The 12624-nt window shown below is 38.7% G+C and overlaps 1 protein-coding gene across 1 annotated transcript in view; it reads right to left on the reverse strand.

Annotated features, from left to right (window-relative positions):
* CLINT1 (clathrin interactor 1) overlaps positions 1–12624 on the reverse strand; it is a 52601-nt gene that overhangs the window by 3650 nt on the left and 36327 nt on the right. Inside the window, exons 7-9 of the mRNA XM_074604556.1 lie at positions 8781–9024; positions 8170–8251; positions 3855–3932 (exon numbers count right to left, since the gene is read on the reverse strand). Of these exons, the coding sequence (XP_074460657.1) occupies positions 3855–3932; positions 8170–8251; positions 8781–9024 (404 nt within the window). The remainder of the gene's footprint in view (positions 1–3854; positions 3933–8169; positions 8252–8780; positions 9025–12624) is intronic.

Genomic DNA, 12624 nt, shown 5'->3' on the forward strand with positions numbered 1-12624 from the left:
CTGGACATCATTCCCTCTCATGAATATTCCAACAATTCTAACAAGGTAGCAGAGGAAATATGAAACACCCATGCACAGAAAGCAGAAGGATGTTTGATAACATGTCACCTGTGGACGCAAGACAACTAGGGACAGCTTTTCTTTAGTTGAAATAGGACTGAAAGCTAACTTAGAGGTAGATTGGAGGCTCTAGTCAAAACAACACCTAGAGCTCTGATAATATTTATCAACTTTTTATCTTGGCACTCTGGTATTTGCTGAGAGAACAGTTGTCAGAAATGAGCCACTTGATAAAGCAAATTCCATCATGACAAAGACAACTACTTCAAAATTTGGTTATATACAATTAGTAGCTCTTTGTATAAGACAATGCTGGGGGGAATAAGAACCAGAACTTTGAAAGCGGGTTGCCAGGGAATTATTATTTTAGGTGATAAGGAATAATTTCTTCCCATCCCATGAAGTGCTCATGTAAAACACATGAAGTTTTCTACATTTGATTCCTGAACTAAATGCCTTGGCTTGAAGCAGAAATTCAATCTTGGATCTAGCAAGTCTCTCAGCAGCAGCTTTGCTGAAGCCTTAATTCATCATTTGAACTTTGTTTCATTTCAATATACCAGGGTTTTTGTAGACAAGCATTTAAATCGCAACACAGCAACTTAGAGCTCTCTCTGTATGTCACCGCGAAGAGCCCAACACTGTAAGTTGTTTGTGGCCAACTGCTGCGGTACGTATTTCAGGATCACAGATGTCCAGAGACGCAAACCAGTGAACTGAGAATATGTCATAACCTTGGAGTCACATGGGAGGAGATGTTACCTCCCTGAAAGACACGTGTTTTTCTATTAACAAAAGGGTTACTTTGCAGGAGTGACGGGGGAAGAAAAGCTTACAAAAACAGCTACAGGAGATGCTAAAAATAAAGCAACACCATTTAAACAGTTCTGATTGCTACATAGTGAATTGTGTTCCAAGTCTGGGCCACAGGTTAGCTTTTTGATTATGTCACTGACAGACTTTTGGTACTTCAGCTAAGTCACAAGCCATCTCATTGCCATATGAAACGAACTTCGAGTTCTAAGCAACAGTTAAATTATCCCTTGAATTTCTTTAGATGAGCGAATGAAGACTCCAACACGTGAAGCTGGGATAGGTGAATCTGGTGCTGGTTTCCACTTCCTAACCTATAATGGCTACTTCCATAACAGCCATCCATAGCAGTTTTCTACAACGCTATTCTACCCACTCAAAAGGGAACTGCAGCAGTCTTTTACACTCCATGTAAATATTTATCAGCATACACCTTCAACCTTTAGTCATCTTTATCTTTACCAATATATTAGAATTTAAAGAATGACGGGAGAGTAAATCTGTTCACAAAATCCAAGTATTACCAACAACTTCAGTGCATGAAGTGCACTAATACTCATTAGCTTAGGGCCTTATAGAACATTTGCTTTGATCTCCCTCACGAAGAGGGGCTATATTAGAATGTTTCAATTAGTATTACATATTAAAAATTAAAACCTACTTTAAATATTCCTGATAGATAAGTAAATGCTGAGTGTGCTCCTATGTTCAGACCTGTGCGCTGAGCACCAATAATGGAAGCGGGGGTAAAAGGGATAAGGTTCTGCCCCTTCAGTAGAACTTCAAAGATGATTAATCAAGAAGGAAAAGATTTCTAGAGGGGCTTACGCTGTTCAGGAATGATTAATCATTTCACAGGACTCCTTGTCCCTTGCATAATGGTGATTGGAATAGATTAATCATGTTAATGCAGATAAAGGATTGTATCAATTTAGACTGTATTAACACAGAAATTATTTGCATAGTAGGCGGCTTTGTGTTTGCAAAACAACTTGGTTTTGACTAAGAAAGCCTGTAAAAAAAAAAAATTAGAGCAGTTCTTCCCTGCCAAGCAAATCAAAGGTGTATTAACTAATCCATGCCCAGGACAGCTCTCCTAACACAGCAATACAAAGGAAGAGATATAAACATGCTGACTAAAAGCTGGCTCGCAGGCAGATTTGCTGATCAACCTCTTTGCTATTCTTTTCTCATTTTGGACTTAATCCTACACTCTGGCTGAGAACCCCGAGTTACAAACTACTGCCCAAATTACTGCACAAAAGATGGCCAGCAGGTCCCCCTGCTCCGCTTTTGTTTGCAGCACTCAGTTTGTAGCACTACAGGCTTCCAAAAATGCTCAAGCAAAAGGAAGCCGATGGCTTTAGGTGGCTTCCCAGCTTATATTGTTATTATTATTTTCAGTCCAATTTTAAGGGAAACGTTTTTCAGATGCTAGCCATGTCTAGCTTGTGTGTTTGCACACAAAATGATTGCAGAGGCACTGAGCCAGCCGCACGGACACACGACAGCTCTAAACTGCACGCCACGCAGCCAGGCAAGGGCAAAACCGAGTGCTGGCCCAACAAGCGTTACTAAAATCTTGCTCTTGTGACTGGCAGGGACTTGTTCATGCCTGACTTAAGTAAGATCTAGATATCTTTTATTTAATAGGCTTCTCCTAAAAGGGAAAGAGACGGTAACAAATCGTTATTTAGCCAAGCTAAAATAAAGGGTTGGTCAACTTCATCCCATAAACGCGCATATGCAACTTCAAAAATGAAAAACCCCCAAAACCATCAGCGAGGTTGCACTGCCACTCTGTGATGCTGTGTAAATTCCCCTCCAAGTTCCAAATTCCCCTCCCCTTCCAACAGTAACCCAGACATCACTGGAAGCTTTGGAAATAGCCTGTCTCAGGCCCCCCTCATCATACCATCTGACACAGCCAACATATTTGCGTCTCTCTAAACAATTACAGACTTTTAATTTAAATCTCAGGAGACCGGTGGGAGCTGAGGACATCTTTAGGGATTCTTATTTTTCGAGCACAGGTGGGCCGCTATTTTACTTTTAACATGATCCCATCTTTTGGTTTTGTTCAACTTACTCATTTAATTTATTGTCCTGCCCATAACATTAAAGTTTGTAAGACTGATCTGGAGCCTCTGCACATGTCTGGAAACTACAAACAGCAGCATAAAACCCCTCTAACAACTTTCCAGTTCACAGCATTATCACAAGCAAAAGCAAACCAGACTATCAAGCACTTCATGCAAGTCTTTTTATCGCACCACAGCAGCTAGCTGTTTTTTTTTTTAATTTATAATACATATATCTGAAAAACTTGCATTGAAATATTAGAAAAACGACTCCTTTTTATTGCAAATAAAATAGTTGAACCACCTCACTTAAAACACTGGGAAGACTATGATGATTAATAATGTGAATGGTCCTATCACTACCGCCAATTTTCTGGTCATTTTTGAAACACAACTACTGTCATCTTGAAGCATTCATCTCTGTAGAACTCCAATCAATATAGCTCCTTGCCCACAACTGCAAAAACGGGATGCAGCAGGCTCTTTTTTGAATTGTTTAGTGAGCGCTCTTCCGCCAGCGTTTAGACCCACACTTGTTTATTTCAGGTTTTACTTTTCCACTCCCGAAGTCAGATCTTTTTTCAGTGCATTTCAAGATCAGGCTTGGAATTGTGTTTTAAGTCTTATTATATGCTTATATTATATTACTAGATGAATGGGGATATATTTGTAACTCCTACTAACATTTTTCTGAAATAAAGCTCATGAAGAGTTTTGGGTTCAGTGGGAGGCGTGCTGTGCCAGAGAGCAGCCATCGTCCTTACCCAATACAGCACTTGTGGTCTAGTTCCACAGACACGGTTTTCCCTACAAAGGGAAGTGACTTTCAGCGACGCCATGTGGCATCTCTTCCCCTCTTTCTGCCCTTAAACAGCATTTCAATCTGTAAATTAATCCTACCTTGCGATGATGGGAAACTTGCTGAAGCAGCAGCTGAATTAAAATCAGCGAATCCTCCAAATGGGTCAGTTGATCCACCTAGAAACAGAAGGAAGCCAAATGCTGTTACAGGGTTGTGCAAGGATCCATCACAACAACCGCATGTGGGATTTATGAAGAAAAGCCGTTCTGTATTTGGCAAGATGGATTTATTGATTCTGCTCCCTAAGTGAGCACTGTTTTTCCTGTTCATCACCATACTATACTTATACAAGCCTGAGCAACAATAAACTGGATTATTTCCCACTGACATGCAGAAGCAAGTTTTTGCTATCTCTAAAAATAAATTTGGAGAGTATAAAAAGGTTATCAAGTTTTTAACTAGTGAGGGATGCTACTAGTTTGGCAGTTTGTAAAATTAAAACTTTTGAAGCGTAATATATACAACCCAAACATTCTTACTGTATAAAAGTTAATTTATTATGCTTACTATGAAAAATTACATGTCGCCTTATATTTAGTTTTTGTGTTACTTAAAGCATGAATGATTTTGCAATGATCTTGAACTGGGATTTCAAGGACAGAGCTTCCATTTATGCTCATTTTTTTTATAAGTCTGCTTCCTTTCTACAGCGGGAACATTAAGTTTTCCAACCAGACATTTGTATACAGCATATAAATTATTAAGTACCCAATACAGCACAGTAACAATTTCTCACTAAAAAAATGCAGCCAAGATATAAAAAGAGAAGATTTAAGAACTGTATTGGAAAACTGCTTTTTTTTAAAAAAAAACAACAACAAAACAGTTTTTAGAAAATTATCTAATTATCCTTGATACTGCTTTTAAGTAGGTATTCCACTGACCTGAAACTGCTAAGAAGTCGACCTTATTTGTTTGTCCTCAAAGATTTCACCTCCAAGCAGTCCCACCCTTAGAAGAAGCTGCAGCAGTTCAATTATTTTGCTTTTAGTGTTCCGCGTACATTATATAGGTTACATCACAGCTGCTTAGCCTGCAGTGCTTAGAAACCAGCCAGGTGGGACTGGAACATCTGTGCTGCACTCAAACACCACCAGGGACAGCTTCCAACATCTGGTGCCATTTCTGAATTGTCTTATCGCTGCAAGACATTCTGCCCCATCTGCTACTCTCAACTGGGTTAATTAAACTAGAACCATCTCCTTTTTAATAAATGGCTAGTAGTAATAAAAGGAACCATTCACTTTCTAATACATGTGTACTTGTATTTCTTTTTAATGTTATTTTACTGTAGACCTTGCCAGGAAGGCGACTGTTCTTCCAAGGGGAAATGTCTTTTCTTGCTGAGTGCGTAGCACATGATATAAAACACGAGAAGGGAATGCCAGGATGGTCTCTTTGAATTTTCTGAAATATAGCACTACTGATATCCTTTTACTGCTTTTTCAAGAGGGAGAAGATTTCACAGAAAGTTAAGAAATTTCTCCAACACAAATTCTGGAGTGATTTAATAAGCATCTTACATTGCTTATAAACAAGTTTTATCCTGACTGCAACCTGAGAATGAAAAAGGGTAAGATGAGACAGTGAAATATCAAGCTAAAAAAACTGTTCTGATCATGTTTACTCACTCTCCCTACTGCAAAGACATTTTCAATTCATTTTTTTCAATCACGAGTATCCTTACAGAGTTCAGAACAGGCTAATGGTTTGAGAGTTTATATGCAGAATGAGCAACACAGATGACATATTCTTGACCACATCCTCAAAAAAAAAAAAAAAAATAATCAATGCTCTCATGCTATGTGTATTATCCCTGAGCTGTTTGATGAAGTATCTAGGGATTAATTTAATTTTAAAAACAGAACTAGGTTCAAACCCAAAATAACCCCTTAACATTTTCAGTTAAGTCAACTCTTCTTCCACCTCTATTGTCTGTTTTCAAATGAAACTGAGTTCTAGAGAGAGGTGGCAGAGCTTAAGCTGAATGCAGTAACTCTCTAAAGAAAGGTATCGCCAGGTAAGATTAAAAAACCTCATCTCTGGTAAAATTACTTCCAGCAGGTCTAACCACAGATTTTGCATCTTCTCAGATTGCTCCTTTATGGCAACCAACCGTCCCCCCTCACGTACAAATCGTGTTGCTTTAGTAATGTGTAACCCCTCAAGCCCCACCAACCTTCTTCCACGTCTCTGCACCTGAAAATACACAGATAAGCAAATTCCGAGTTCCCTGAATTCATACAACTTCCCTGCCGGTTCCTTCACAGGGCAGATCAAAGGCTGGATTTGACCCTTTCCCTGTGCCTTGCCTGACACTGGGAATGTTCCCACACCCTGTGCTGCCAGAACAGTGGTCATAACAAGTGACCTGCACGTGAAGGACAGTGCTAATCTTCTCAACATGAGCCATCCTCAAAGATTCCCATGCGAGATCTGTCACCACAAATGAACCCTTTCCATCTGCCTTCCCAGGTCAGCAAAGAGGTTATTTAGCAGGACCAGCTGGTCACACGCCTCTTCTCAACACCACTTCTAAATGCTGCTTTGGAAAAAGACGAGAAAAGGCAAAACGAAAAAAGGCTTACTACAGCAAAGAACCACACTGACGGAAGACTCAAATACACCATAATATGGAAGCTGCCATAGTTCTGTTTGAAATGTGGGGAGGCTCACTTTGAAGTGGAAACGTCTATTTTCAATGTGATTTTGTTTTCATACATTAAAACAAAAACATACAGATACGTATATAAATAAAACCAAAAGAGGATCTAATATATTTCCCACAAGAATAGGATAGGAGAATTTTCAGTATTGATTTGGGGTGGTGGTTCTGATCTGGGATCTTAAGATTCCACAGAACTGCAGTAACTCGTGAAGTTAATAAAATAGAAAATGAGGCAAAATAAGTTGTTCCTTAAATTTGGGGGCATTTGTGCATAAAAGAACAGATGCATGGGATTAATTTTATTTGTTAACCATTAGGAATTAACACATATTTCAAAACAGACATATAAACTTTATCTACTTTCTCAAAACCAAAAGCGCACAAAGTTTTAAAGACCTACCAACAGAGTTTGATGTAGTTTATACTCTATTAAATACTTACAGAGGTAGCGTTTTGGTAGCCTAGTGATGAAAGGAATTGTGTTACACAGAGTGCTCAAAATTCTGACTTTGCTCATACATTATAATAAAAATACCTAGTGTGACATATCATAGGAGTTTCCACTACAATACACCCAGAAGCGGCATAACTTCAGATAAAAGTAAGAACAGTCTTTACATACGTATGAATGCAGCCACTTTGCCACATGTGGGCCTCCAGCCACTCTGAACTGACATTTTTTTGGTACAAACTCTGTGATTTACATTGTCTTTAAAACAAAGACTGGAGCTGAGTATCTGTCATCCCCAAGATACACACATACACTTCTACAAACAATCTGCATAAAATCCCATATATAATAAGAGAAGTTGCTTATTTATACTGGAAGGAAGTTACACGACAGGTTTCTATCTATAAGAGGCACATGCTCATGCTTTATTTGCTATTCAAAGTGATGTTTAAACAAAAATTCTGCCCACTGTTAACTCTCTCCCAACTGTGCCACTACAGCACAAGTACACGAGAGTCCTTTTTCTATTCCACGCTAGTCACAATCAAACCTGTCGATATTACGAACCTGTAAGCATAATAACAAGTCTTTAGGTGTTGAAAAGCAAAGCACCAAACCCCTGAACTCTATCAATCCTGTATGCAATGCACTGAAATTTAACACGCTCCTAGAAAGAAACTGCATTTTGAGAGCGTAAGGGTAAGTCCGTATGAAGGTTAATGGACTTAAAATTCAACTGCGCGTTCAGAGAGTGAAGGGAAGTGTTTTACAATGAATCATTTTACTTAAAAGTAATTTCTTTTTAGTATTAGGGTTGGGATCAACCAAGTGCCAAGACAAAGTAAGATAAAGAAACAAGTTTGCCACATACTTTAAATGAAAGCTCGTATGAAGATCATCCACCTCCAGCTGCCTAGCCTCTGAACTGCACTATGAGAAATGCTTGAATGTGAATGGATTGCATTTGCTTTTAGAGTTAATTATAAATAACTGCATTACAACCACAGTTTCTGACAGACCGATCCGGCAGTTAATCTTTGTGCTGCTAACATTTATTAGTCCCGTGCAATAGCACATACAGTACCTTGCTAAAAAAGGTTCTAGGCAGCTCTAAATTTTTTGAGTATTCATTTCTCAATTGATCTACTACTACGCTCCGCGTAACAACAAAGAAGCTTATCCTCAGAAATTGTTCAAAATATGCATTAAGAAAACAAAAGCAAAACGTGCCTACCTGTTGAGACTGGCTGGCTGGCTCCATCAAACAGCAGGTCAACCAGGTCATTAGACGACTTGCTGCCGGAGGGTACAGAAGCCTGAAGAAGAAATCACACAACAGATCTCATCCCATGACGTCATCACTCATCTTAAGTGACACTGAGAAGTTTTCTGGGGTTTTTGGGTGCTTTGTTTTGGAGATGGCAGATTTGTTTTTGAAGCCAACAATCACTGGAACCTGGCTAAATCTCAAATCAAGTAGTGAACAGCTAGCGGCTCAGGTCTTTTTCTGATAACTGAAGAACATGACAACTTGTCAATAAGTGTGCAGGTTCAGAGAATCCTTCACACTTCAGGGCAGGGTTTTTTTTATCTTTGCTTTCCCGGAGAGAGTAAAACATGGTATTGACCACATTTAAAAAATTCTACCTCTCAAAGCAATCACACAAAAAGGTAGCCTGTAACTAAACCGTTCCATCGCCTTCGAAAACCTCAATTAAATGTTTTTGATAAAATAGTTCCCTTGAAGGCCGCATAACAAAAATTCTACCCTGAAGTAGATATTGTCTCAGAAGTTGGAAGAAAACTGTTTCCAAAGTCACGTTTCACTGTGCTCTGCTGTCTCACCTTTGCTGTCGGCTGTGCAGCATGAGCAGCCGCATTCTGTTCCGGACTCGCTTTATCCCCCGTGTAATGTGCTGCTGCTCCCAAGTCAATGGTTTTTGAAGGATTTGCTGAGCGTTTGTGTCTGGTGGTGGTAGTTTCTGTAGCTTGTGTAATATGAATGTGTTTTGTTGTCACGGTCTCCTCTTCATCTTTAAATTCAGCTTTAGGAGATTTACCTCTTCTTGATTTTTCCTCATCACTGTCACTAGAAAAACAAGAGCAATGGAATACCATTCATGATGGACTTAAGTGGACATTTGGCTTAAGCCACAAGAGTGCTGGTTACTGTGGTTCCTTGTAGCGATAGTTCATAATAAAAATACTGCTTCTTCCTACGTTTGAGGAAGGAAATGTTTTACCCTTACATAACGTGCTACTGTAACGCAGCATTGCGCCTATTGTACAAAAGTGACAAAGAAAAGCAAGTTATTTTGTTAAACGTTAACTGCAAGTCCACGGCAGAGGATAATAGGAAATCAGTGTTTAAATCCAGTACATTTAATTACCTTCTGACAGGAACTCCCCCACACGTTATGTAACGCTTCAGCAAGAGAAAGTTCCGATGGCAGAACTGCTCAGCGCTGACGCCAGGAGACAGAAAGCAGTGAACCAAATACAGGTACCACCTTTCAGATTCAAGAATCCCATTCCTATTTCAACTCATTGCCCTTTCCAGAGAAACAGGCTTTTAGACTCTTCAAAACATTTGTGGAAAAAGAACGCCTACAGAATTATGCAATGATGCTATCCATTTTCTACCGGAGAACACACATTTATTCTTAAAATGTAAAAAACAAAAGCGTCACCATCTTAGGCAAAAACTTTTTAGATGTCACTGCGTAATATTTAATCTGCTACATTTTCTACTTTTATGTTTTAAGTCTTTCACAAACAAACCAATTGCCCCTTGCCAACAGTCATGTTGCCTGTTATCATCAAGATAAGATTTGTACATAACAGTAAATTGCTGCAGAGAAAGCTTAAATATATTGAAACGTATTTTGAAATAGTAATTCCCTTAGCAACATAGTTGAAAAGTGGAAGGTTTTTATATTTTAATAATGCATTAGAATACTAAAACTGCAAAATTTAAGAAAGGCCGTCCCTTTGTCAGTGGGAATGTGACAGTAACTGCAATATACTCTGGAGGGCAGCCTTTGTTCTCTGCTAACAATAGTGGGCTTTTTGGAATACATCGCATGTGTCATTTCCTCTATGCGTATTACCTACTCACCACCAGGGATGGCTCAATTCATTAACGTCAGTGAATATAAATGCTCACTCCCTTTTTTAATTTTTTATTTTTGAAAGAAAAAGATCACAGCTGCTGGCCAAGCTAGCAACTCCTGGCCTTTGCTGGAGCCAGCCTTACACAGACGAGTGAGCTCAAATGGCAGCACCTAACCTCATCCTTCCAAGACGCTTCGACCCTGACTTGCAACAACAGGCCCAGATCTCTGTGGACAAGTCACCTACCGACCCGCACAGACCCAGCAGAAGGGACCGCTAACCACATTTTCATTTGTGACATCAGGATTTTAACCCAAGCCCCTAGAAAAGACTGAACTGCACATCAGCAAGGTCCACATGGTACATCCATCCTAAAAGCCTCGGAGGAGCGTGGAATCATGTTGCCTTTTAGAGGCATGTTGAAGGTATCCAAGACCAGGAAAACCACAACTAAGACTCAGTCTCTTAAAACCTGTTGCAGTGTATTTCTTGTCATCACTACGGAGTCTGCCTAGTCCATATACGCATTCTGCGGGTTGAGGAAGTGACTGACAACCAAAGTCTGATCAACGGAGCTATTGCTACAGAACTGGTAGAGATTTATCTCACTAATGTAACAATGAAAAAAGTGAGTCTTTGGTAATCTGCATCAAAATAAACGTCTAAAAGCTTTTGAGAAAAGAAATTAAACATATATGCCAAAAAGCAGGACAAATACTATAATACTCAGTTTTCTATGGCAACCTGTACTGTTTCCAAACTCTCAGGAGATCTGGGTTTTATTTTTCTTTAATGGTCACATTAACACAAAAAAAAAAGAAAAAAAATACAGATTAATGTTCCCTTCAAATGTGTTTACTGTGCTCAGAATAGTAAAATTGTGGTGCTTCATCTGAGAATTGCAGAATGAACTTAAAAAATAAGAATTATAGCTGGCATTGTACCAAATAATTAAAAAACCCCAAACTTCTGCAAAGGAAGTACATGGTTGCAACTTCCAGAAATCAAAGTATGGATACACATTCCTTTTTCTCTGCCTTTAGGTTTTCGTGGTACGGGATTTTTTTGAACAACATTCTTTAAGGCAATAAAATAGTTTACTGATAGTTTGAGACTATCTGAATTATACCCTGCTACAAAAGTAATCCTTTACATGGAAGTTACCTTTAAACATGACTGTTGAATCCTTTTACAGGACGTACTAAAAGTTATGCTTCCTTTCCATTGTTAGCTGCATCAGCCTTTCTGAATGCTGAAGAAACAAGGACTGACAGAGTTTAAGAATCCTTACCAAAAAAATTGTAACGTTTCAGAAGAACCTCAGTATATCTGCAGGTAATTTAGAAAATAAAACTTCAAGATACAAAGCTGGACTCAGGGCAGCAGCTGGTTTATTCACCTAAGACCTAACAAGCACTATGAAAGAAAACCAGAGGTTTCCCCACGCCATGGGGTATTGTCTCTGGTCTTCTTTACTTCCAAGGACATATTTTACTGGAAAGAAGAATCCAATTCCTGCACAGGGGTACTAACATTTTTATTCTAAAGAAAAAAAAAAGCAGACCAAGCTTCTCCAGCGTTTGTTGTGTGAACTGCAGTTTCACTGAAGTTTACAGAAAACTCAAGCCAGCTATACCACGAGTTAAATACTTAATTACTTCAACCATTTTTTTTTCTTCTATGCAAACTACTGGCTTTGCAAGTAGTCAGACATCCAGAAGTTTGTCCGAGTTCCTCTGGTGTGTACATTGGGGGTGAAGATTGCATCATCCAAATTCCATTAACCACTGTGAAGATGTGCAAGCCACATTTATTCTTTGTGCTTCAAGACCTTTATTGGCTTTACAGTACTAGAGTAGTAATGATTTATAAAGCTATTTAGATAGAAACAATAGAACATACAACAGCAGATTTGCCAGCTGAGCGAGTAGCACCATGTAGTCACTTTTCCAAGGGAAATGGCAACTTAATTCAATGTTTTTTATATAGCAGCATGCTACAAATAAATTAGCAAGTTTCTGGAGGTTTCTTTTTTGGTTTAAAAAAACCCAAACAAAACACACTGAGGTGGAAACACAGAAATGTACGGAATTCATGAAGAATTTACAAGACAATGTTATGTTGTTGTGAGCTTAAGTCACATGATCATTAAAAGTTCATTTTTCTATTCAGTTTCAATATTTAACGTCATACAGAATACAGTATTCTGTTAATATAACATGAATTATAAGGTTTGTATTTACAGTATCTAAGTATAGACAGACATTCTATAACCTTGAGTTCAATCTTCTTTGATCCTTTGATGCCTTCTGAAGAAAGAAACCCCTTCTTTTCAATACTCTGATAAAATACCTTCCATGCTGTCTGACCACCATGCCAAGGGAAGCCAAAAGGAAACTTCAGGCTGGAAGCCAAAGCAATGTTTGAGAAGCCATACTGCTGCAACCTGGATTCCTTTTTGGGGCAGGATAACCTGCAACTACAAATTGGTTTTGCTCATGCATGTCCCAAAAACCCCTCCATTTATTTCAAGTTTGAGTTTATTACTTTCATAAATTTTTACATACGTACCATA

This window comes from Larus michahellis, chromosome 11, assembly GCF_964199755.1.
Source record: "Larus michahellis chromosome 11, bLarMic1.1, whole genome shotgun sequence".
NCBI classification, from domain to species: Eukaryota; Metazoa; Chordata; class Aves; order Charadriiformes; family Laridae; genus Larus; species Larus michahellis.